Genomic DNA, 25706 nt, shown 5'->3' on the forward strand with positions numbered 1-25706 from the left:
GTTCTTTATTTAATGTATCTCCTCCTTGTCTCATTATAATCCCAGAGATCCGTTGCACGCCCTCTGTTGATTATCAGTAATAATCATCACTCTATTAGCAAACTCAGGTGGTGAGTGCCAATAGAAATGGAGCCAAAATAGGGCCATTGAGAAACAAGGAGGTGTCAGTCTGCTCGGGGACACTCTGATGTTTACAGAAGTACAAAAATAATCTTTTAAAAAAACCTGAGGGAGCCCCCAGAAAAAAGCCAAACAGCCCAATGAGACTGAGCATGCTCAGTTGCTGCAGAACATTGAGTGTCAGTTGGAAATGAAAAACCAGGAGGTGGGGAGGGGAGAGTGGAACGTCCTGCTTGGAGGGAATGGCTGGCTGGAAGCCTGAACTTGAGTGCTCCTGTTAGGAACATTTTGTTGCTAACCTGTTATAATAAAATAATAGGTTGTATGCATCAGGTTCAGTCAGTTATGAGACTGGCCGAAATCCAAACTCTTTCTGGAAATATTAAAAGACCTCCTACTTTGGGCCGGACTTTGGGGCTCTGTGTTAAGTTAACAAAGGGTGGTGACATGTCTGTGGAATGGATTTTTTAAAATATATATATATGGAAGAGCATTCAGATATGCAAGTCCTGTGCAGTCTGAAGCAATACAGGTCAGGCATAGATTGACCACCTCAGTGTGAGCTAGGCCAGAGAGAGAGACACACACACGCCATCTTCCTGTCTGTGCATTCATAGCTAAACGGCTGTAGCAGCAGCATCTTGAAGCGGGAGACGATGCGTCCCTCCAGCCGGGTTCCCCTCATGGTCCTGTGTGAAGCCCATCGAGCCAGGATGGTGAAGCACCACTGCTGCCCTGGATGTGGCTATTTCTGCACTGCGGTGAGAAAAGAAACCCATGGTTTGCAGGGAGGGGGTGCTGGTTGTCAGGGCTGAGCGGGCCATCGCCAGGACTCGCAGGGTCTATGAGAGGAAGAGTGTGGTCCAAGTTGCCCATATCTATGTCAAGGCCTGGCTGGAGCCATAGGTGGGCTTTACTTGAATCCAGACCTGGGGGATCCACGGCCCCTGAGGTAACAAAAAAAAAAAGGGATGCTCTGCTGACCAGGCAAGAGCTGATGGCCAGGCTTCAAATATTTGTGCTAGGCCCAGCCAGTCCAGAGGATTTTTACTGCCTGCCAATTTCAGAGGCTGATTGTTTCACTTCCTTATTTCCTTCTGAGGCCTAAGCACCCACATTTCTGCAAAGTTTGGTCATCTAGTCCTTGAGGTTCCTGGCCCCAGAATCCCTGACGATCTGTGTTTTTCCCCACCCCCCAGGGCACCTTTCTGGAGTGCCACCCTGACTTCCGTGTGGCTCATCGCTTCCACAAGGCCTGCGTTTCCCAGCTCAACGGCATGATCTTCTGCCCACACTGTGGGGAAGATGCTTCTGAGGCCCAGGAAATCACGATAGCCAAGGCGGACACCTCCACTCCTGTCCCCATTCCACTGTCACATGGACAGGGCACCTCTGAAACGACAGGCCGTGCTGACACTACCCAGCCCAGGTGAGGGGATGGTGGCAGGTTAGGAATCTGGAATCCTGGTTTCTCTGAAAGGAAATACGGCTCTTTTTATTGATAATTTACATAGTATCTTTTTAGTGTATAAATGTTTGTGCAGTTGTCATCTCTGAGAGACCTGCAGCAAAATATTTGACTCATAAACCTTTTGAGTCATTGTATTAAATGTATCCACTTCTGATTCCTCAAGCTCCCTCTTCCTTTAACTTCCTAACTCACATTTACTTCTCCATGGCTTCCCACCAACAGCAGCTATCCCCCATCTGTTGCTAGGCCCTATGTGAGGGTGTTCCTCAGGCCCCCTTTCCTGAGACCTTTCTACCCTCAGCCCTGCGCCTCGCCTACACCGTCCTACCCTCAGGTCTCTGCTTCTCCCTTCATTCAAACACCATCTTCACAGTTCTCTTAGCCATGTCTGTGCTGCCTTCCTGGCCCTTCAGCCTCCTTAACTGTCTAATGTCCTTGTTCTTACCCTACCAGCTAACAGTGTTTATTCTTCTTGCCTCTGGCTGCCTGTGTGGGGCTTCCATCATCCAAACTAGCCTTCCACTCTCCTCTCAGAAGACGCGCTATCTGCCAACATTCTGTACGTTGCTGTTCTCCCCAAGCATCTAGGATATTTGTGAACATTCTGTGATGATGCAGCAACTCAACCAAAGACTGCAGGTTGTGGGGTTTGCAACTGTCTATCAGAAGTGGGGAACTTGTGGCCTTCCAGATGTTTCGGCCTACAATTCCCATCAGCCCTAGCCAGCATAGCCAATGGTGGGGGATCATTGGGATTGTAGGCCAAAACAACTGGAGGACTATGAGTTGCTCACCCCTGGAGTATACATCCACGCACACATATACATATACATATACATATACATATTGATCACATACGTGTGTGTGTGTATCTATATACCTATACGCATACACATACATCTTCTGAAAGGGTAGTGGAAGGCTAGTTTGGATGCGGGAAACCTCAGCCAGGAGGAGTAAGAATGTATAACTGTTAGCTGGCAGGGTGAGAACAAGGATATTAGGAATAGGGGTGTATGAGAAATTCATTTCAGGATTTGATCAGGATTTTACCCAGTTTGTTCCTTCCGGACCGACTCAGATGCAATCTGCTATCGAAGTCAGTACATTTCTGAGCTTGCAGTGTCAGTTGCGCACCAAAAAAAATGCATTCGACAGAAGGTGTACATTTCAAAAATGCGCACAATTGATGAATACGTTTAGAAAAATACGCACAGACATATGCATGGATTTTAATGTGAGGAAAAAAGCAATGCATGCAATCTGATCTGGACTCCAGTGGGAACACACTTTGAGATGAAATTTGGAGAATTTCAGCAAGCTCAAGTTTTGCTAATCCGCACATCCCTAATTAGAAAGGGGGATTGAAGGACCAGGAAAGCAGCACCAAAATGATTGAGATGGAGACCTGGAACGTTATCTAAACATGGATATATATGTTAGTGTGTGTGTTTATAAGGCTTACCTTCAGAAGAACTCCAATTCAGAGATGGCAAGAGCAGCTGACAGGCCTCTCGCCTTCCTCAGAAGCCAGAGAAGGGGTTCTTATTTGCATATGTTCCAGATCTGTGTGTTTCCTTTTCTCAGTGCCCGCATGCGTGGGGGTTCAAGCATAGAACACCTGCCGGATGACGTGGCAGGTCTTGGCGGCCCAGGGATCGACAGTGCCGGACCACGACTGACCTTGCCCAATGGAGCAGTGCTCTCCGCACAGGGCCTGCCCTCGGGGTCTGGGCGGGAGCAACTGGAGCGTGCTCTGGTGGTGCAGGAGTCTGAGCGGTAAGTGAAGCCATATCTCCACCCATTCACCTCTCTCTCTCTCTCTTTCTCCCTCCGCTTCCCTGGAAGCAAGACCACTATTACTATTTTTTTATTATAGCAGTAATTATTTATTTGCTGGCACCGGTATAGGCTGTACAACAAAGGCTCAAAGCTCTTTTATAAGTATGCGTGGACCAGTGCTGACTAGCGCACAAGCGTTGGTTCTGGAAGCTTAGGAGAGTCTCTCCTGCCCTGTCTTTTGACTTCCACAGTTTGCGCTTTTCCCAAAATCCCATTTGTTAAGCCTGGGAGAGAAAACTGTCTCGTAACTTCTCTCTCTCTCTCTCTCTTTCTGGCAGGCGCAAGAAGCTGCGATTCCACCCCCGCCAGCTGTATCTCTCCGTTAAGCAAGGAGAGCTCCAGAAAGTGGTGCTAATGTTGCGTAAGTAAGGATGGAGCCAGCTTCTAGAAAGGAGCAGCCAAAAAAACACTCCCCCCCCCCCCCCCCACACACACACACCTTGTGGCTTGCAACCCATTCTGAATCTGATAGAAGTTCACTGGGGTCTTGGTCAGACTCAGAATGGGGCTAGCTTTCTGCAGCCTGTTTAACTTTGTCCGCTGAAATCAATGGAGACATTGTGTCTCTGTTGACTTACATAGGCAGAGTTAAACAGGCTGACGACCTGAACGTGGCCAGTGAGGGCCACCAGCTATCTTGCTCCATGGTCTTCATCAGCGGGCTGAAGTTTACCCCACCCACCCCACCTGTTTTCAGAACTGTGGGCTGAAAACAGCCCACAGTTTCTTGATTTAAAACCTTTTTAAATCAAGAGAGACACTGGCCGTAATCGGATGTCGTGGGGAACCATAGTTTAGCATCATGAGAATGAACCGCAGCAAACTTTGTCTTGAGCACTCCCCTCGCTTCTGGCACGACTGCAAGGAGGAGTTTGGAAGCTTTCGCTTCCATTTTTCCTTAACCACAGCTTATCATGTTGTGTGGACTGACAAATTGTGGTTCATGTTAATTATGGTTTGTTTGAAACAGGCCAGCTTCAAACCATGAATTAGGAAGCTGGCTTGTTTCAACAAACCATAGTTATTAACTACAGTTTAGGGTTTGGACGAAACGCTAAGCTATATTAATGGAAATGGAGAATGGAAGCAAACTCCTCCTCCTATGGCCATGCTAAAGGAAGAGGGCAGGGGGAAGTTCATGAGTCTGAGGCTTGCTGCAGCTTATTCCTGTCGCCCCAAACCAGGAATGCACAACATTTTCAGCCACGAGGCCCACCTGTGATGCAGGGTCAGGGGCTGCGGATGTGTGTACGCATGCACCCTCGATCCTGATACAGATCGCTCTCATCACTGCTAGCAGTGGCAGGGAAAGAGCAATTTGTAGGATCTCTGGATGGAGGGAGAGTACAGGCAGTGGGGAAATTGCAGGGGGGATTTGGTGGCAGTGGCGGGGGGCCAGGGCACCCTTGAGGGGCCGCAGGTCATGCACCCCTGTACTAAACTAGTTTAGTATGATGTCCGAACGCAGCCATTGTGTCTATTGATTTAAGTAGGCACATTGTGAAGTGGGGGAGCGAGGGGGAACTGCCAGGTTTTTGCAAGCACTCACCGTACCCCTCAGAGTTTCTGTGAGCATTCAGAAATAATGCTTGCAAATCCCTGATGGCTTTCGAGGCAAACAGATTTGTGTTTGCCCATCTCTACTGAAGAGAGCAGTAAAAGGGTGGCTTTCTTCCCCAATCGGTCAGTGCCTCTTTGCGTGTGCGGGTTGAAATCCCAACTGCCGCGATGGTGAGCGCAGACTACCCAGCTGGCTAGTTACCCAAGGCTATGGCCTTGTTTCCACTTGCTTCCACGTGTGCCTGGGAAATTTTCTGGCCTCCCCCCCCCCCCCCCGCCACATCCCGTTTTACAGGCTGCTTGTGTCTCTCCCGGCACCCAGATGTCTGCCCTTCCTTTCCAGTGGACAGCTTGGATCCCAATTTCCAGAGTGAGCAGCAGAGCAAGCGTTTCCCACTGCATGCCGCAGCACAGAAGGGCTTCTTGGAAATCTGCCACGTTTTGCTGCAGGTGGGACACGCACACGCGTGCGCGTGTGTATCCGGCTGCCTTCACTGGCTGCATCCAACCCAAGTTGCAGCTAGGGGAAGGGAGCCTTCTGCAAGAGAGAGAGACGCAAGGCTAAAGGATGGGCCTGCCATGCTGGGTTTGTGGGGAGAGCTATGGGGTCTGCTTAACTCAACTTTTTCCCCCCACTACAGGCCAGTGCCAACATAAACACGGTGGACAAGTTACGCTGGACACCTTAGAGCTGTTTAGGAGTTTTCCCCACCTTACCTCTCCAGCCTTATTTTTAGTTGTGTCCCACCTTCGACCGTCCCTTTACCGACTCGACTGCCCCCAGTTTCCCAAAGTTCTGCTCCCTAATGTAACTTCACCCGATATTCCTCATGCTGCAACTCCTTCCCCAAACACTCATGCGCTTGTGCCTCTCTCTCTCTCTCTCTCTCTCTCTGTCTCTGTCTCTCCCCCCCCACTTTCCTTCAAATCTCTTCTCAAACCCCACTTTTTCCATGCAGTCTTTGGCTTAACCTCTTTAGTTCAGTTTAGTCCAGGGATGGGAACCCCCTTTCAGCCCGAGAGCTGAATCCACTTCTGGAGAAGCTCCTGGGGGCCACATTCCAGTGGTGGGTGGGGCTGAAGTGACGGGGGTGGGGTGAAGGCAGAAGGGGTGGGGCTAAAAATGCAAATAATGCCAGCCCACTGTAGCTTAAAGCTGTTACTGCCAGTGACTAAGCCTTGGGAAGAGGCATTTAAACCTTTTGAAGTGAGGGGAAAATTACACAAAAGCTGGGAAACCACCAAATGACTGGTGGTTGGGGGAAGGGGGTGGGGCCGGGGGAAGGGGGTGGGGGTGGGGCCGGGGGAAGGGGGTGGGGCCGGGGGAAGGGGGTGGGGCCATTCTCGGAGAGCCAGATTTGGTCCCTGGGCCTGAGTTTCCCACCCCTGTTCTTACTCCTAACCGTAACCAAGGCTAAATAAGTACAGGGACTATCTCTGGGTCATGAACTGGCAGCCCAACTTGCAACTAGGGGAAGGGAGCCTTCTGCAAGAGAGAGAGAGAGGCAAGGGTAAAGGATGGGCGTGTCATGCTGGGTTTGTGGGGAGAGCTATGGGGTCTGTTTAACTCACCTTTTTCCCCACTACAGGCTGGTGCCAACATAAACACGGTGGACAAGTTACGCCGGACACCTCTTATGGAAGCTGTTGCAAACAACCATGTGGAGTTAGCACGTTACTTGGTCAAAAGGGGAGGCTGCGTTTACACCAAGGTCAGGAGGCAAAGGGCGGAGGGGTGTATGTGTGGCTGGGAATTGAAGGGGTTGTTTCTTAAAGGGGATGCTTGGGGCGCTGTGAAAGAGTACTGATGTAGGAGTCGAGTTGCCGTGTTTTTTTCTGGCAGGGCTCCTGTGCCTTTAACAGGTATACAACAGGAAGAAATCCCACAGGTGCAGTTCTTGGTATGATGAGGAATGCTTCACCGGTTGAGTTTCTGCATGCCCCACTGCTGTTAAAGGAGCAAGAGCCCTGCTATAATAACTGATGGCAAACTTTTGTAGTTGGCAGTACTGTTTCTCTGTTATATGAATGGTGTTTGTGGCTGGGGGTGGAGACAGGAGGCAATCTGTGTTATAAATGTACCCCTGTGAGGGTAATCAACATCTTAGATGGTGTGAGGGATAATATTACATGTGATGGGGGGGCTCTTGGAATAACTGTGTGAGGGCAAGGGAGAACTAGATTATCTATCTGAGGAGCGAGTGATGTTCGCATGGGGCTTAGCTGGTAACTTAAGTGAGCAAATAATTTGGCAAGGGAGTGAAAAATTGTTTTGAGGTGATAGCAGAACTCTGAAGGGAATCAACAGGTCAGAACCAGAAACTCCTGAGGGGTGTCAACAGATGTCATGTTTTTCTGGCTGCATACTACCTGAGGCACACCAGTAACTCCCTCACGATATGTTCTCATTCCTTTTGTTCATGTACTCAAGCTTTTTACCCTGCTCCTTCAACCCACATTTGTGTGGGTCACGTTAGGGATATAAAATAATGCATAACACAGTTAACAGTGTTTTTTTTAAAAAATTACAACTATAATATAAAGCAGCAAATAAGAGCACCACAGTTAAAATGCAGCTGCCACAACTCCTTTAAGGGTTTTGGGTAAAATAAAAAGGTCAGCAAATGATCTCAGGGAGATAGAGCAAAATGTTCTCCTGTGTCAGGTCAGATGTCACATGAGAGAGGAAGTGAAGACAGAAGCATCTTATGAGGGAATGGACCTGGTGTGTGTGTGTGATGAGATATCTGTCTCACACGTGTTCGTTAACTGTTTTACCCCTCCTGTTGCTACTGCCAAAGGAGGACGATGGCTCTACCTGTCTCCATCACGCTGCCAAGAATGGAAACGTTGAGATGGTCAGCTTGCTACTCTCCACAGGACAGGTGGATGTCAATGCCCAGGTGAGTGAGGGGTTTCCTCCAAAGGGGACAGAATTGGGCCTGACCTGCTTTTCTCCTTTCCCCGGCCTCTTGGTGGAGTATGCATGTGTTTTCATTTCATGTCATTTATCAACTGCTTTTCTACACATACATATTCAAAGCGGGGTACAACTCGTTAAGAAACCAAAAATGTTCAAAACAAATGCATTAAAGGGGCAACAGTACAGTCAAACAATCCTGAAAGGTAGCGACAGAACGATAAAGGCAAGACCATTGTTATTATTTTGAGATGGGGTGGATAGAGAGTTGCGTCTAAATATACACAGGGGTCATACCAGGAATGCCTGGGAAGGACATTCCACAGAGAAGGGGCCACCACAGAGAAGGCTTTTCCCTGGTAGCCACCTGCTGCACCATTGTGGGCAGCGGCACCCAGAGAAGAGCCTCCAGAGATGTCTTGGCACTCAGGCAGGAATGTATGGGAGAAGGCGCCCCTTCAGGTATGTTGTTAATGGTGGCTCAAAATAGCAGGACGCATCACCTTATGAGCCGTAGCTCTTGCATTCACATCTCACAAGCACTGTCTTTTTCCTCGTTTAGGATAGCGGAGGTTGGACCCCCATCATCTGGGCTGCCGAGCATAAGCACATCGAGGTGATCCGCATGTTGCTCACCCGCGGAGCCGACGTCACGTTGACTGACAATGTATGTGAGTTTTGGCCCCTGGTTCCCAAGTGGGATGAGCTCCAGGCTTCTGAGGTTGGCGCGACAGAGAACTGGGCGGGGCGGCTCTTGCTCACGAGAGCCATCGCCGGAAGAAGGGAACCTCGTATCAGCCCCAGAATGAGGTGGCCGAGGGGACTGTACCACTTTGGACTGTGGGGGGGCGGGTAGCGTTGTTGAATGTGCCTTCACATAAAAAAACCACCCTGCAAATGGAAAAGTAGCGCCAGAAATGTTCCAGCCCAGCCCTCGGTCTGATGTGCTGGTTTCTGTGTGCTGGAAATTTTTAATGTAGGGGGGTGTTCAAAAATTTGATTGCCCCTGCTCGCAACCTGGAGTGGTACAGTCCCTGCAACTGCCTCGGCATTCTTATTGCCCATCACCCTGTTCCGCTGCACATAGAGATCGAGTCCCTAGTTCGTGAGTTTTAATCAGCGGCTTAATCAATTCAGCGCACATCAATCCACAAACACATAAATCCAGTGGCTGTGTAGATAAAGAACGTGCTGTCTGGATCAGGGCTACTCTGAAATCAGTTCCACTGCTTTCAGTGGGGTTTATTCCTGAGAAAATCTGCAGCATTGTGGCCTTGCAGCCTGCTCAGACCTTCCCAGTAGAATGCTCTGCCTTGGTGGTGCGGCCCACTAATTTTATTTATAGGTTCGTTTTGTTAAGTGTATACCCTGCCTTTCCATAGAAAATGGCTGCGGTAGCTAAGAACAGTAAAATCAACTAGTCCACAAGCAAGGAAGCAACATGCTCCATAAGGGCTAGCCCAGAGTACTGCTGGGCTAGAACATAAGAAGAGCGATGCTGGATCAGACCAAGGGTCTATCTGGTCCAGCATTCTGTTCACACAGTGGCCAAACAGCTGCCCACGGGAAGCCCACAAGCAGGACATGAATGTAACAGTACCCTCCTACCCATGTTCCCCAGCAACTGGTGTACATAGCCATGCTTCTTCCAGTACTGGGACTAGTAGCCATCGATAGCCTTATCTGCCATGTATTTGTATTTGTCCACTCCCTTTTTGAAGCCATCCAAATTGGTGGCCATCACTACGTCCTGTGGTAGCAAATTCCGTGGCTTGACTCTGCGCTGTGTGAAGAAGCCCTTCCTTTCATCTGACTGAATCTCCCACCAATCAGCTTCATGGGATGACCCCAATGGGTTCTAGTATTTTGAGAGAGGGAGAAAAATGCCTCCCTATCCACCTTCTCCACACCGTGCATCATTTTGTACACCTCTGCCATGTCTCCTCTCACTCGCCCTTTTTCCAAGCTAAACAATCCCAGATGTTGTAAACTCCCCTCATAGGGGAGTTGCTCCAGCCTCTTGACCGTTTTCGTCACCCTTTACAGGCGTATCCATCTTCTCTTAACAATCCCAACCACCGCCCATCTCCCAGGCTTGAGTTTTGACTTGGGTGCACTTCCCACCTTCATGCAGCTTCAGTTCACACTTTCAGTGTTAGGTGCACACCTAAGACATTGTGTAGGTATCTGCCTAGAAATCATGTGCGATGTGTTCATAAGCAGCAGTTTGCCATACAGCAGGGGTGTTCAACCGAGGGCCGAACCTGGCCCTCCTGGGGTCCAAATCCGGTTCCCCAGATGGCCATGCCCCCTTCCCCACATAACGAGGTGGTTCCCTCTTCCCCTGGCCCTGAATCGTTTGGCGGGTTCCCAGGCTTTGCGTGGTTTCCCGCCTATTCTGCAAGGTTGCACTGCTTCTCCTAAGGCTGAGCTGCCGGCAGAAAGAGCTGTAAGCTACAATAGGCTGTTTTTTTGGCCCTTCCCCTTGTCTTTGGCCCCACCTGCCACTGGAATGCGGCCCCCGAGAGCTTCTCCGCAACTGAATTTGGGCCCTCGGGCTGAAAGAGGTTCAGCACCCATCATACAGGTACACTCAACAAGAAGTCACTGATAGACTAGATCGGTCCTGTTTCTTTACCAAGCTGGCTCTTCCAAGAGACAAGCAGAGAAACCGGAAGAGCCCCAGCCCCAGCCCTGAACTACCAGGCCTGCCTCCAGCAATTTCTCCCTATCCTGTCGCCCAGTTGTGGCGGGGAGGGGAGGAGATGGGAAATAGCGGGTGCCAGTTTAGAAGTGGGAGAGGGAGATGGGGAATGCCGGTTCTAAATGGTGCTCGATTAATGGGCAGGGGGGTCTTTTAAAATCATTTAGAATCCAGTATGTAATTGGTTCAATGAATTCTGTCTTCCTCAAGTTGGTGCCCTCCAGATATTTTGGGCTACAACTTCCATCAGTCCCAGCCAGCATGGTCAGGGATGATGGGTGTTGTAGTCCAAAACATCCAGAGGGCACCTGCTTGGAGAAGGCTGAATTAACTGTTAAAACATTTCAGTCCTAATGGTGGCACAGGGAAATGGGCGCCCAGGACGGTTCACTGAGTAGTGTTAGAATTGGGCGAGGAAGATCTTGATTGACATCTCCCCTCAGTTCCGTACAGTGACATTCCCACTTCTCTTTCTTAACCTGATCTACCTCACTAGGTAGTTGTGATGCTCTGAGACCTTTGTGGGGTACAAATGTAACAAATCAGGAACCAGGTGAGGGGTTGGGGGGACGGACACCTCTCTTGCTCAATCAAGCATAGACACTTTCTGCCAATGGCCAGCCCATCTCCCCCTTCCAAAGAACAGGAATTACAGGCATCTGTCCCCCCCACCCCACCCCACCCACATCTAGTCTGGATTCCGTCAGTCAGTTTGGTCACTGTTACACCATCCACCAGTGAACCAGGCACAATGTGTTGGGATGTGGGACTCCCAGGTTTAAATTCCTCTTGGACTTTGGAGCAAACTGGGCAGCTTTCCTCTCTTCATCCAACCTTTGTTCCTGGGTTGTAAGACTAAAAAAATGCCATTCCAAAGCACCTTGTAGGAGGTGTAATCAGTGAAAATAAGCAAAGCGGAGGAACAAAATTGTGTAGTTTCCCCTCCCATTGTACTTATTTTAAATTTTGGCTGTTGGATAGAGTTGCTGAGTGGAGCTCATGGAACAAGGAGGCAGCACGTTTTTGTCCAGTCTTCCCTTGTATCTCTTCTTCCTTCTTGAACTTTATTTATATAAATATTTATGTCTTGGTTTGGGGGCAAATCATGTATGTACTAAAAACAGCATAAAAACAGCATCATCATAAGCAAAACTCTGGGGATCAGAGAGCATTAAAAAGCAGCTCTAAGTAAAACAATTATTAACTCTCATTCTGAAGGCTGGGTGGGAATGAGTTAAATAAGCCTCCCAGGGGAGGAAGTACTGGAGTGTAAGTGCCACCACCGAGAGGGCCCTCTCTTGTATACTCGCCAGACAAACCTCTAACCATAGCAGGAAATGGAGGAAGGCCTCCCCTAGGGATGTCAGAGAAATCCACAATGGAATCACATGAGTTCCGATTTCTGTGAATCTTTATGACCCGCGGATTCCTCAGCGGATCAGCTTTTTCCGAATCACATGGATTCTGCGGGCTTGCGCACCAGTTTTTTTTTACTTTCCAGAATTTTATGCAAATGTAATCATAGAGAAATACGTAAAATAAAAAAGTACTTGCCAAAAATGCACATTTCCCCCATAGTCTAAAGCATGAAAATGCGGGGGGCGGGGGGGGGGAATTTGTGCATTTTCATAAGTGCGAATTTGCACAGATGCGGGAAGTTGTGGGGGGAATCGAGTTCTGTCAGTGAGCAGGCACTGGGACAAAAGGCAGCTGATAATCCGCACAACGCAGACAGAATGGATTTCAGAAAATCCGTACATCCCTAACCTCTCCCGAAGATCTTAACAGACAGGCGGAACCGTCACATGGGGACTTGTGGGCGTCTGGTCTCCCTGCATGTCTGTGCTCTTCCCTTTAACTCCTTCCCCTTCTCCCAAGCAGGAAGAGAACATTTGTTTGCACTGGGCCTCCTTCACAGGCAGCGCAGAGATCGCCGAAGTCCTGCTGAATGCCCAGTGTGACCTCCACGCCGTCAACTTCCATGGGGACACGCCCCTGCATATCGCAGCCCGGGAGAGCTACCACGAGTGTGTCCTGTAAGCCACAGGGTGCCTGGGTCCTCTTTGTGCCGTGGGAGCAGGCTGGATATCACGACGCCTTGGCTCTAACCCTCTTCTCCCCCCCCCCCCCCATCGCAGTCTGTTCCTGTCGCGAGGGGCTGACACTGAAGTGCGGAACAAGGAGGGGGACTCGCCTGTGGACCTGACCTTGGAGAACTCCGAAGTGTGGTTTGCCCTGCAGCTCAACCGCAAGATCCGCCAAGGCATCCTGAACCGCTCTGTGCGCACCGAGCGCATCATCAGCAGGTGGGCAGTGTTGTGTTTCGGGGCAGGGGTGTTGAATCCAGCCCATCTGGGGCCCCACTGTCTTCCCCTGGCCCTTCCCCTCCAACCACCAATCATTTGGTGATTTCCTGGCTTTTGCAGTCTTTTCACCCGTTCTTAAAATGCCTCTCCTAAGGCTTAGTTATTGGCAGTAAGTGCTTTAATCTAAAATATACTGGTATTATTGACATTTCGTTCCTGCCCCATTTTGCCTCTGGCCCCTCCCACCACCGGAATGTGGCCCCCAAGAGCTTGTCCAAAATTGAATTCGGCCCTGGGCTGAAGGAGGTTTGACACCTCTGTTCTTGTGTGTGAGTGTGAGGGAGACAGGGAGGCAGAGAGCGCTAGGGATGGTGCTCGTCTTTGCTGCTCTCTGCTGGATGAGATTGTACTTGCATCCCTGTGTGGCCTGATGGATTGAGAGTTGTGGTCATTTCAAACATGCAGCTTCTCGGGTGCTATAGACCTTCCCTGTGACTGTACCACCTCAGATTTCAAATATCTTATCTGGGAAGGCAGGAAAGGCAAGGGAAAAGTATTTCATTACTTAATACTTTTTATTTGGTTTTCCTCCCAGATATTTCTTCCCCGCCAGTCTGTATAAAAATATAATCATGGAAGTTTACAAACAATAACATGGCAATGAGCAAGGATCAAATAACACTTTTAAATGGATCTAAGACAGTTTTGCAAGATCGCGGTGGCAGTGAAGACCGAGAGTGTTAAGACACATGGCATATTTTAAAAACCCTTGCATTAGAACTAGTATCCGTCGTTGTTTCTGCCATCCCTTTCCAGAGACGTGGCCCGTGGCTACGAGAATGTGCCCATCCCCTGCGTCAACTCCGTGGACGACGAGCCGTGCCCGGACGATTACAAGTACATCTCGGAAAACTGCGAGACGTCCACCATGAACATTGACCGCAACATCACCCACCTGCAGGTACCGGCCTCGGCTCGGCCCTTCCAAAAAGCAACAGCTATCGAGGCAAAAAAAGGGGGCAGGCCAGAAAGGTTTAGAAATGGGTTTTAGCAAGGAACAAGAAAAAAACTATCCCTGTCCCGATCTGGAAGTGGATGGGCAAGGATTAAAAACTAGCCCCAAGCGAGTTCTTCAGCTTGGGTGGGGTTGTGGCTCAGTGGTAGAGCACCTGCTTTGCATGCAGAAGGTCTCCAGTTCAATCCCTGGCATCTCCAATTTCCCCCCCAAGGAGGGGGGTAGTAAGTGGTGCGAAAGGCCTTTAGAGAGCTCCTGCCAGCTGGAGTAGACAATACTAAGCCAAGTGGGCCAATGTTCAGCCCCCGAAATGGGCTATATGGACCTGGCATAAGGCATCTTCCTACACATCAGCTTAGCAGTTAAAGCAGAAGAGGGTGAGGGTGTGGAGTGAGGGACTTCAACCAGCTCATTCCCAACATGGCACAGTGCTCTCTGTACAGCATGTACAGGGGGGAGGAGCCTCCCTTACTTGTGAGGAGGAGCCTCTGCACCCCGTCTCCCCTCTGATCTGCTCCTCCGTCGCCCCTCTACAGTATGTAGTTTGCGCTCTACGTGGGGTTACCCTTGAAGATGGTTTGGAAGCTGCAGCTGGTGCAGAATGCAGCGGCTCGCCTGATTAAAAGGCAGCCGCCGGCGAGATCACATCACTCCAGTGCTGAAGGAGCTGCACTGGCTACCAGTTGTTTTCCAGGCCAAATTCAAGGTGTTGGTTTTGACCTTTAAAACTCTATATGATTCCGGCCCAGCCTATCTTAGGGAGCACCTCCAGCAGCACCAGACAGGCCGCTTAACAAGATCAGCCTCGGATGGCCTTCTCTCTGTCCCATCAGCCAGGACAGCTAGACTGATGAGGACAAGGGAGAGGGCCTTTTCTGTGGTGGCCCCCACTCTGTGGAACTCCCTCCTTGGGGAACTCCGCCATGCCCCCTCTTTAATGAGCTTCCGCCGTGCATTAAAAATGTGGTTATTCAGGCAGGCATTAGGGGTGGGTTAGGGTATTTTAGAAAATGTTTTTATTGTAGAATTTTATTGTTTTAGACTGTTTCGTTGTATGCTTTGTACATCGCCCAGAGTGGCTGGGTGGCCGGCCAGATGGGGGATTAATAAGTTTAATAAATAAATAAATATGTACAGGGAGGAGGAGCCTCCCTTACTTGTGAGGAGGAGCCTCTGCACCCCCATCTCCACTTTGTTAGCTTGGATTCTCATTGTGGCGACTCCACCTCCCTCTCTTCCCACACCGGAGACAGTGCAGCTGGACTGGCCATCCCTGAGGAGGACTGCGCGTGGCTTTGTCTTGGGGTGGGGGCTAGCCCCATCACCCCCCAGAGTGGCCCATCCGTCTTACGGCTGCTCTTCTTGCCCTCCCAGCATTGCACGTGCCAGGACGATTGTTCCTCCAGCAACTGTCTATGTGGGCAGCTCAGCATTCGCTGCTGGTATGACAAGGTGAGTTTGTGTGGCACGGGGATGGCGGGCTTGTTGGCTGATCAGTAAAGGTGGGGACAGAGGGAAGCCTAGGAGTTGACCAAATGGTAGGGATGTGATCGGGGTGAGGGATGTCCCTGCTTAATTTCATCCGGCCCACTGGCGTTTCCACGGAGCTCCATCCCCCCGAAGAAGGGGCTGTCAAGAAAAGAGGCTCGTTCGGAGCTTTTTCTAGATGTTGTTCCTTCCAACCCTCCCCTGCTCCGGCAGAAATATTTCCAGAAAGAAGCAGGTGTGTGTCTTCCCCCGCCTTCTCTCTGGGATTGCATTGCTTCCTGGTAGTGGATCCCAACCTGAGTAGCCGGAGCGTCAGGAGAGGGCAGCACCCGGGCACCATCTTCCTAGCCATTGCTGTATTTGTATTTGTTCATAATACAACTGAGAACCTATAATTTATTTAATTAATGTTTAGTAGATTGTTGTTGTTCAGTCGTTCACTCATGTCCGACTCTTCGTGACCCCATGGACCAGAGCACGCCAGGCCTTCCTGTCCTGCGCACTCTCCCGGAGCGTGCTCAAGTTCATATTCATTGCATCGGTGATGCTATCTAGCCATCTCATCCTCTGCCGTCCCCTTCTCCTTTTGCCTTCAGTCTTTCCCAGCATCAGGGTCTTTTCCAGAGAGTTTTCCCTTCGCATTAGGTGGCCAAAATATTTGAGCTTCAGCTTCAGGATCTGTCCTTCCAATGAGCACTCAGGGTTGATTTCCTTTAGGATGGACTGATTTGACCTCCTTGCAGTCCAGGGGACTCGTAAGAGTCTTCTCCAGCACCACAGTTCGAAAGCATCAATTCTTTGGCGCTCAGCCTTCCTTATAGTCCAGCTCTCACAGCCATACATTACTACTGGGAAAACCATAGCTTTGATTAGACGGACCTTTGTCAGCAAGGTGATGTCTCTGCTTCTTACTATGCTGTCTAGGTTTGCCATAGCTTTCCTCCCAAGGAGCAAGCGTCTTTTAATTTCATGGCTACAGTCACCGTCTGCGGTGATCTAGGAGCCCAAGAAAGTAAAATCTGTCACTGCTTCTATGATTTCTTCCCCTTCTATATGCCAGGAAGTGATGGGGCCAGATGCCATGATCTTAGTTTTTTTAATGTTGAGTTTCAAACCAGCTTGCGCACTCTCCTCTTTCACCCTCAACAAGAGGCTCTTGAGATCCTCTTCGCTTTCTGCCATTAGGGTGGTATCATCTGCATATCGGAGGTTGTTGATAATTCTACCAGCAATCTTAATTCCGACCCTATACACTTAATAATGCAATAAATGAATCCATAAGCGCAGGCCCCAATTCCTTAATCCCCCCCCCCCTCCGGGTGGGTCAGTGGCCCTTAATAGAAAAATGGCTCCCCACCGTGCTGTAGGAGACATGTGGAAACTGGTGTGCTCTTTTTGTCAAAGGGGGAAATGGTCCCCATTACATCAGCCCCTCCTCAAGCAAACAGGTGGCCTTGGGGCGTCGCCCTTCTCACCTGGGTCCTGAGCAAACGGACTGACCACGTTGCTGGTCCCCATCTTGTATTTTTTTGTGCAACTCTTGCCAAGGCCATGCACTGCCAGTCGAGCCCAGCACTGGGAGTCAGCGTCACTGGGCGTCTGCCGAGGCTCATGCCCCAGCAGGTGACCCGCTGCCAGACTCCCAAGCCCCTGGCCCTGCAGCTCGTCCCCCCTGCTGTTGCTGCCTGTCCACCTGCCTTCTTCAGGGGAGTGAGCAGCGACGAGCGCAAAGAGAAGGAGCCATTTGCTCAGGGCGACAGCGCTGTTCGTGAAATGACTGGGCCCTGCAATGTGCCCCAGGATCCTTCGCAGTGTGCAGGGGTTTTGAGGTGTTACCGAGATGTTCTCGGCAGATGGGTCAGTGGGAAACAGTTCCCTGAGGGTAGAAAGGTTGCAGGCTGTACCCTGAATCAGGTGGGGAACCTCCGGCCCACAGACCCTACTGCAGCCTGCGGTGGTGCCCCATGCAGCCAGGAGAGACGTGTGTTCCCGCTGCAGTCCCCACCCCCTGGCCTGGAAGCTACCGGGAGCCTGGGGAGGAGGCGGGGAAAGAAGTCCCCTTGCTGTCTCCAGTCTGTGATTGGAGGACTACCCGTACTTATGGGCAGAATTTCCATTTTGTATTCAGGAGAGCGAAAGCTAGGCAACCCTCACTTTTTGTCTGTAGGCGCTGTTGGGGAGATCTTGACATGCCAAGGAGGTGCACATCCCATGGCCTAGCGAAGCTCTAGTTACAGATTTGGGGGGGGGGGGAGAAGGAAACTCCTACCGGCATCACTTCCTGTTCCTTCCCTTGCAGGACGGCCGCTTGCTGCAAGAGTTCAACAAGATTGAGCCACCCCTGATCTTCGAATGTAACCAGGCCTGCACCTGCTGGAGGAACTGCAAGAATCGCGTGGTGCAGAGTGGCATCAAGTGAGGGGGGCTTTGTTTGTTTTCTTCCTGCTCTCACAGTTGCCCGAGCTATGGAAGGCAGTGTTGGCCCCACAACATACTGCCTTGACTCTCAGTAGTCTGCCAAAAGCAGTTCGTGCATCAGGGAATTATAGAGATCATTGGTTATGCAGAAGAAATGTGTTAGCCTTTAAGGTGCCACAAGATTCTCCGTTGCTTCTGCTGTATTATAAGAGACAATCTCTACTGTTGGTTTTTTTTTTCACTTGCCCTTCCTATAGGTGAGCAAGGCGTCGGACCCTCTTGGGTCCTAGCAGTCTTCAACTGTCTCTCTGTGTCTCATGTTCTCCTTCACTGCAGGGTCCGTTTACAGCTCTACCGCACTGCCAAAATGGGATGGGGCGTCCGAGCACTACAGACGATCCCCCAGGGAACTTTTATATGCGAGTGAGTGGCCGCTGTGGGAGAGAGATTTCTTTCCCGCTCCAACTATATGTGAGGGTGGGTGGGAGGGAGGGAACCGGAGGCCTATTCCCCCCTGTTTGGGGGCTGCCACACTGGTCACAGACTTGCTGGCGTAGAGAGATGAGTAATCCTCCAGTGGCCCCACTCTCACCTTCTGTGTCTTCTTGCACACAGATACGTGGGGGAACTGATTTCTGATGCAGAAGCTGATGTAAGGGAAGACGACTCCTACCTGTTTGATCTAGACAATAAGGTAAGGTTTCCCATGCTCCCAGATCACCTGGACAGGAATTGGGGCTCTAATGACTTAAAATACTTCTTAATCTTGTCAAAGAAATCTTTACAGCATGATAAGCATTCACTTCTTTATGGAAATAAAAAAAAAGAAGAAAGAAAGCATACGTATGCAGAGTTTCCTACAAGAATCTTGTAAGGGGATGTCCTCGTTTACAATTCAAACAAATACATTGAATGACCATAGTAAAGTCAAGGCTAATGCTGATTGGATACAGAGCAGGATAAATCGCATTGCACTTTTGATTGGTTAGTATTTGCCACATAGAAAAACAATACAGCTTACTTGCCAGTGTGATAAGCAGTTCCTGCCATTCTGGTTCAATCTGGTTATTCAAGTGGCATTGAAGCTGGGGCATGAATATTTCTCTTTGACCCAGATAGCCTGTCTATTTACTTGGTTATGGCTTTTGTGTTTTTCTTCCACAATCTATACCAGGGCTGCAAAGGCTTTGGCCTGGGGGCTAAATTTGACCCACCTGGCGCCCCAGTTCAGCCCTCCCGGATTCCCCCAAATGGCCACGCCCCCTTCCCCCCAACCGTCAATCATTTGGTGGTTTCCTGGCAATTTGCTCCCCCCCCTTTCTGAAAGGTTGAAATGCCTCTCCTAAGGCTTCATCACTGGCAGTAAACGCTTTAAGCTACAATAGGCTGGTGTTTTTGTCCTGCCCCCTTTGGTCCTGCCCACCACTGGCACGCAGCCCCCAGGAGCGTCTCTGAAATTGAATTTGGCCCTTGGAGTGAAACTCCCCTGACTTCGAGTGAGGGATCTGGGAATCAGAACTCCTGATTTCTCTGCAAGAGCAGGTGGGAGGGCAAGAGAGGAAAATGAGGATGAGTTAGATTCATCCAAGTTCTGGGACTGAAAGCACTGCGCCCCTGCTCTCCCCTTTCCCACTGGCAGGATGGCGAGGTGTACTGCATTGATGCGCGTTACTATGGCAATGTCAGCCGCTTCATCAACCACTTGTGCGACCCCAACATCATCCCTGTGCGGGTGTTCATGCTGCACCAGGACCTCCGTTTCCCCCGCATCGCCTTCTTCAGCAGCCGGGACATCCAGACTGGGGAAGAGCTCGGGTCAGTGGATGGGGAGATGAGAGGAGGGGAGAGATGGGGAGGAGAAGGAAATGGGAACATGGCAGGAGGTAGGGGAATTGGGGCTGGTGTGTGTGTGTGTTGCGGTTTCAGAATAAGGAAAGGTGCCCTGTTGTAAGGGCAACTTGGTCCAGCTATAGGACCTTTGCCCTGAAAAAGGAGCAGTACTTACTTTAGGCCAGCCTTTCCAACTTGGCACCCTCCAACTCCCATCAGCCCCAGCCAGTGTGGCCAGTGGTCAGGTATGCTGAGAGTTGTAGTCCAAAGATCTGGAGGGCACCAGGTTGGGAATGGCTGTTCTTGGCTCCAAGGTGGGAACAGAAGGGGTTGGCTTAGCGCCTTGGTTTGGGAGCACACCTGAGTCATAGGAGGAGCAGCACGAGGGGGTGGCGCATTGAGGAGTGTGTGTGGCAGATCCGCCACTCTGGAACAGCTGCAGTGTGAGATGGATCAGGTCAGAATGTGAGGGGGCAGGTGGAGAGGAAGCAGGAAAGGTGGCCAACTTAGTTTGTGGGGGCACCAGGAACGGGCGTCTGCCCATAGGTCTGCCGTTGCCAAACAGGAACGTCTGCCACTTCAAACTGAGAACTAGCCAAGGGGAGGGCTCTCAACAGGCAGGAAGCACCACTCCCCAGAGCTGCCATCCCCACTGGAAGCGTCCTTAAATGGATCAGGCCGTTGGCCCATGTAGCCCAGTGTTGTCAGCACTGACTGGCAGCAGCTCTCCTGGGTTTCAGGCAGGGGGTTTCCCAGCCTGACCTGGAGATGCCAGGGATCGTACCTGGGGTCTTCTGCATCCAAAGCCAGGGTGCTCTGCCCACTGAGCTACAGCCCCTCCCTCTTACTCTTTGCTCTGGGCTGCAGGTTTGACTACGGCGACCGCTTTTGGGACATCAAGAGCAAATACTTCACATGCCAGTGCGGATCGGAGAAGTGCAAACATTCAGCCGAGGCCATCGCCCTGGAGCAGAGCCGCCTTGCCCGCCTTGAGGCCCACCAGGACGGCTTGCCTGACAGCAGCAGCCTCCCTGCCACACAGGCCTAAGCCGGGCCTGGCTGCTGATCCAGAATGTTGGGACCCTTCCCCCTCTTCCCTGCTCCCTTTCTTCCACCAGCCCTGGGCTGCTACTCTGCTGGAATGCAGAAGCTTCTCTTCTCCATGGGGAGTTCGCCTCGAAGAAACTTTAAGCTGGTGGAAGGGCAAGAGACAGCCAAGAAAGCATGTCCTGTTCTGGGCAGGGGGTGGGGGGGAGAGAGAGAGAGAGAGATGCTTTGCATAGGAGAGAGGCCTGGGGGAGGGGAAGAAAACAGCACCTGAGCTTCTGGAGTTCTTTCCTCCATTAGAGCCAGGCTGATACAATTTGCAATCCACCCACAACTTGTTGCTTGCTGGAAAAAAACCTGCACATCAGTGGCCTTTTTCTTGTTTTGGGCCAAGTTATTGTTTAAGTTTTCATAAGGAATGGTTCCGTTTTGATTGGAGCCAAGACGTGTGTGTGTGTTTGTTCTCTCTTTCTTTTCCCCCTTCCCCCAGCCTCGTAATATTGCCTGACAAGTACCCGAGCCATGCCTCTGTTTCGACACTCCCAAGCTGGGAAGCCCCGGGTGGGCTGCCTTAAGCTTGGTGGGCCCCAGATTATACGAGCCTGCACTAACACAGCCTAGCATCCATGCATGGCAGCCCACTAGAGCCGTGGTGGGCTGCTTGTGGCCCTATACAGTTCCCATCAGCCCTAGCCAGCATAGCCAATGGTGAGGGCTGATGGGATTTGTAAACCACAACTGCAGGAGTGGCCACATGTTGCCCACCCCTGCAAGAGAGGCTCACCAAACATTCAGTTTTGGCCCCCTCTCTGCGAGTGTGCAAGAAGCAGGCTGGTTGTCAAGCCCCTGGCCGGCCCCAACGTGTGGTAGGGAGGTTATACTTGGCTTGGCACAGGCCATTGTTTTCTGCAGACCTGATCTAGAGAGACGGAAGGATGGATGGTTATGTTGAAGAGAATACCGCCATCTTCCAGTGGGGACAGTGTATGTGTGTGTGTGTCACTCTGTCTTCCTGTCTGATCTGCCTTGCTGGCTGGAAGAACTTATGTGTTAATATGGCCTTTTTTCTTGTTTGGGGCCAAGTTAACGTTTAGCTTTTTGTTAATGAAAGGTTCACTTTTGAACGGGAGCCAATGCTTGGACACTCTCTCGGCCTCCAGTTCCACTCTCAGAGCTGCCTACCCCTTTCAACCCGTGGAACAGCAATGGAAGTCTGATTCGGTTTTAAGGGGCCAGCTTTCTCTTTCTCTCTCTCTCCTCTTTTCTATGGGTTTTCACATTTTTTGTTTTTTAAACTGTAATTTTCTGGGGCCATAAAACAAATAAATGTTGGCATCTGGTGATTTTGATACAAACACAAGTGAGCTGAGGTGGACTTTGTGTGTTTATCTCTTCTTCTCCTTCTATCCCTCCTGGGTGGGACTCTTGTTACATCCCTTTAATGCTGAATTGTATTTCCATCTTCCTGCCTCTTTCATCTCTAGGAGCAGGGATCATGTTTCCTTCACCTCCCTAGGCTGCAGGCAGGCGGGGGAAGTCCCACAAAACAACTTCCTGCAGTCATTGTGGTGAGCGAGGTGGATGGAGAGCTCTGAAGCTCAGTGTAACTTCAAAGACAAGGGCCCTCCAAGCAGCATGCAGGGAGAATACAACGTTTTTCCTGGCCTCCGAGGCCAACCACAATTTGCAGGGCCCTGTCTGCAACCTGTTCTAGTAGGGGTCGTATTTTCAACTGAGCAAGGGCTGAAGGGCCAGCAAATGTTGGCTCTGGCCACTGACTACCTTCCACTGGAACCCCAAGAGGGGCAAAGGGTTTTTTTAAATGCCCCTGTCACACCATGTGACAAGAGAGACTTTGCCAGAGCCCTTCCCTTTCATGATGCGCCTCAGGCACTCACTCCAGGGCACTGTCAAGGCAGAGGGAAAAGGCAGGAAGCAACTGAAAGGTATAATAAATTGGGAGTGCTTTCTCACGGGGTGGGTGGTATAGGTTGGGGCTAAAGAGCCTTTCCACTTGGGGGAAAAGTGGCTGTGGTGCATAAGCGTATGTGGGGAGGCTGGATTTTATTCTATTGATTTACTAGTGAATGAACCCGGCTTTGCACGGGTCGGAATAACCCTTTGTTTTGATATGGCAAAGCCTTCAAGCAAACATATGCTGTTTCAAAGTTAGTGTACTGCACCCCACAGAATCACACAGACTCTGTCTTCCAAAGAAACCTAAGTTTTATTTAAACAAAGCCTTTCCACTGAGCTTTCAGGCTATTGCCTTGACCACTTCCTGGTTCCTCCCAGGAGGTATAACCACCTCAGGCCGACTCCAGTACTTCTTTTATATTGCTACATACACAGCAGTCAGATTTGGACACGTTGTGCCTGCCCCATCTGAGTGAAGCTATACCCAGTGGCACCGCTAAGCATGGCCCCTGCCATGATGCACCCCTATAACCCTCTGAGGGAAGGGTCTGTTCACTCTGTTCTTCTGAGGGGGGCTGCTCCACAGTAGAGGGAAGGCAGTGGGCTTATAGCTCTGTCCCTCGGCCTACTAATCTCTCTTGGAATCACAACTGCAGAGCTACAGTCAGGGCCAGAAGTATTGGAACAAGGATAACTGTTTTGGCAGTTGGCCTCTGTACACCACCACATTGAAGTTGAAAGGAAACACACCCAGATGGGAGCGAAGTCAGGACTTTCAGCTGTAATTCAAGGGGTTTGACAAAAGCGGGGCACTAACCATTCAGGAAGTACAGCCAGTGGCATACACATGCCCCTATCGTTGGTGGCTCATAAGTAATGGAACAAATGGCTGACAAGCAGCTGCATGGCCAGGTGTGGCCTGTTTCCCGGGTGCCCCATGACCAATCGAGCAGATAAAAGGCCTGGAGGTGGTTCTGAGTGTTATATTTGCATTTGGTAGCTGTTCACTGGAACTCGCAACAGGAGGTCCAAAGAGGTGTCCATGCGAGTGAAGGACGCCATTGTTAGGCTGAGGAAACAAAGTAAACCCATCAGAGAGATAGCAAAAACAGTGGGAGTGGCCAACACAACAGTTTGGAACATCCTGAAAAAGAAGGAATTAACTGGCAAGCTCAGCAACAGCAAAAGGCCTGGAAGACCACGGAAGACAACTAAAGGGGACGACCGCGGAATTCTGCTCATGGTGAAGAGGAACCCTTTCACAACATCTAGCCAGGTCAAGAACGCTCTTGAGGAGGTAGGCATGTCATTGCCAACATCTACAGTCAAGAGACGGCTTTATGAATGTAAATACAGAGGATTCACAACAAGGTGCAAACCACTGGTAACGCTCAAGAACAGAAAGGCCAGATTAGCCTTTGCCAGCAAACACCTAAAAAAGCCTGCCCAGTTCTGGAATAAGATTCTTTGGACTGATGAAACCAAGATTAACTTGTACCAGAATGATGGGAAGAGAAAAGTATGGAGAAGGAAAAGAACAGCTCATGATCCAAAGCATACCATGTCATCTGTCAAACATGGTGGAGGCAGTGTTATGGCATGGGCATGTATGGCTGCCAGTGGAACTGGGTCACTGTTGTTTATTGATGACCTGACTGCTGATAAAAGCAGCAGGATGAATTCTAAAGTGGGTAGGGCTATACTTTCTGCTCAGATTCAGCCGAATGCTGCCAAACTGATAGGACACCGCTTCATATTACAGATGGATAATGACCCGAAACATACAGCAAAAGCTACCCAAGAGTTTCTCAAGGCAAAGAAGTGGGATGTTCTTCAATGGCCAAGTCAGTCACCTGATCTCCACCCAATAGAGCATGCTTTTCACTTACTGAAGACAAGACTGAAGGCAGAAAGACCCACAAACAAGCAGCAGCTGAAGGCAGCTGCAGTCAAGGCCTAGCAAAGCATCTCAAGGGAGGAAACTCAGCATTTGCTCATGTCCATGGGTTTCAGACTTCAGGCAGTCATTGACTGCAAAGGATTTTCCTCCAGGTATTAAAGGCGATCCTTAAGTTTGAAATGATGTTGGTTTGTTCCATTATTTACAAGCCACCAAAGATGGGTGTGTGTGTATGCCACTGGCTGTACTTCCTGAATGATTAGTGCCCCACTTTTGTCAAACCCCTTGAATTACAGCTGAAAGTCCTGACCACTCCCATCTGGGTGTGTTTCCTTTCAATTTCAATGTGGTGTACAGAGGCCAACTGCCAAAACAGTTATCCTTGTTCTAATATTTCTGGCCCTGACTGTATGTGTTGATTAGGGAAGTCTGTCCCTAGTGGCTGTAGTCCCTAGCTACTGCAGGCATCAACCACACACATATTTAAATTAATTAAAATTAATATGTTTTGAAAACAAAATAACCCTGAGATGCATACCTCTGTGGTCTCCTTAGTTCGCATGCCAAGTTTCAGATGACTAGGTGTCACGTTCTTGAGCTATGCCACTGATGGACAGTCAATCCATCTTCTTAAAATTTACATATTTGCCATATTTATATGACTGCCTATCAACATGCATTGGGCAGCTAACACCAGATCATAAAATATGATGTAATTATTAGAATACAACTGATGTAAAATGTGGCCTAAAAAACTTGCTAGCAGAACTAAGTAGCAGCTCAGATCATAAAGTTTAACTCTGTCCTTGAATTCTTTTTAAAAAAATGAAAGTTGTTTAAAAGGACTGGGTGAATATGAAGGTCTTCAACTGGTGCTAAAAATATGACCTGCTGAACCTCAATGGCTGGAAAGACTATAAAGAATTCACCAGACTATTCCAGAGCTGGGGTGATGCTGTGAAGAAGGCCCTGTCTCTAATAGTCAACCACATCGCTTTCACAAGGCAGTCTTTCAGCTAAACAGTTTCCAAGCCATTGCAGAGGTGGGCAACTTGTGGCCCTCCAGATGTTTTGGCCTACAGCTCCCTTCAGCCCCAGCCAGCATAGCCAATGGTGAGGGATCATGGGAGTTGCAGGCCAAAACAGCCAGAGGGCTATAAGTTGCCCC

General features: G+C 50.0%; 1 protein-coding gene across 7 annotated transcripts in view; it reads left to right on the forward strand.

Annotated features, from left to right (window-relative positions):
- EHMT2 (euchromatic histone lysine methyltransferase 2) overlaps nt 1–23425 on the forward strand; it is a 43385-nt gene extending 19960 nt beyond the window's left edge. For 5 of the 7 annotated variants that reach the window (XM_084830651.1, XM_084830652.1, XM_084830654.1 and 2 more), the window contains 17 exons: nt 738–881; nt 1320–1549; nt 3179–3370; nt 3712–3794; nt 5337–5443; nt 6583–6705; nt 7795–7896; nt 8476–8580; nt 12499–12653; nt 12756–12923; nt 13740–13884; nt 15313–15390; nt 17726–17841; nt 18181–18267; nt 18460–18538; nt 19484–19659; nt 20542–23424. In XM_084830651.1, coding sequence (XP_084686777.1) covers nt 738–881; nt 1320–1549; nt 3179–3370; nt 3712–3794; nt 5337–5443; nt 6583–6705; nt 7795–7896; nt 8476–8580; nt 12499–12653; nt 12756–12923; nt 13740–13884; nt 15313–15390; nt 17726–17841; nt 18181–18267; nt 18460–18538; nt 19484–19659; nt 20542–20722 — 2271 coding nt within the window. In that variant the 3' untranslated portion in view covers nt 20723–23424. Of the gene's footprint in view, nt 1–737; nt 882–1319; nt 1550–3178; nt 3371–3711; nt 3795–5336; nt 5444–6582; nt 6706–6836; nt 6918–7794; nt 7897–8475; nt 8581–12498; nt 12654–12755; nt 12924–13739; nt 13885–15312; nt 15391–17725; nt 17842–18180; nt 18268–18459; nt 18539–19483; nt 19660–20541 lie in introns of all 7 variants that reach the window. The other 2 variants (XM_084830655.1, XM_084830653.1) reach the window with 2 other exon arrangements.
- Nucleotides 23426–25706: the final 2281 nt, after the last annotated feature.

The sequence above is a fragment of the Heloderma suspectum genome, chromosome 2 (assembly GCF_057233095.1).
Source record: "Heloderma suspectum isolate Gila_16-S chromosome 2, 16-S_ref, whole genome shotgun sequence".
Lineage (NCBI taxonomy): Eukaryota > Metazoa > Chordata > Lepidosauria > Squamata > Helodermatidae > Heloderma > Heloderma suspectum.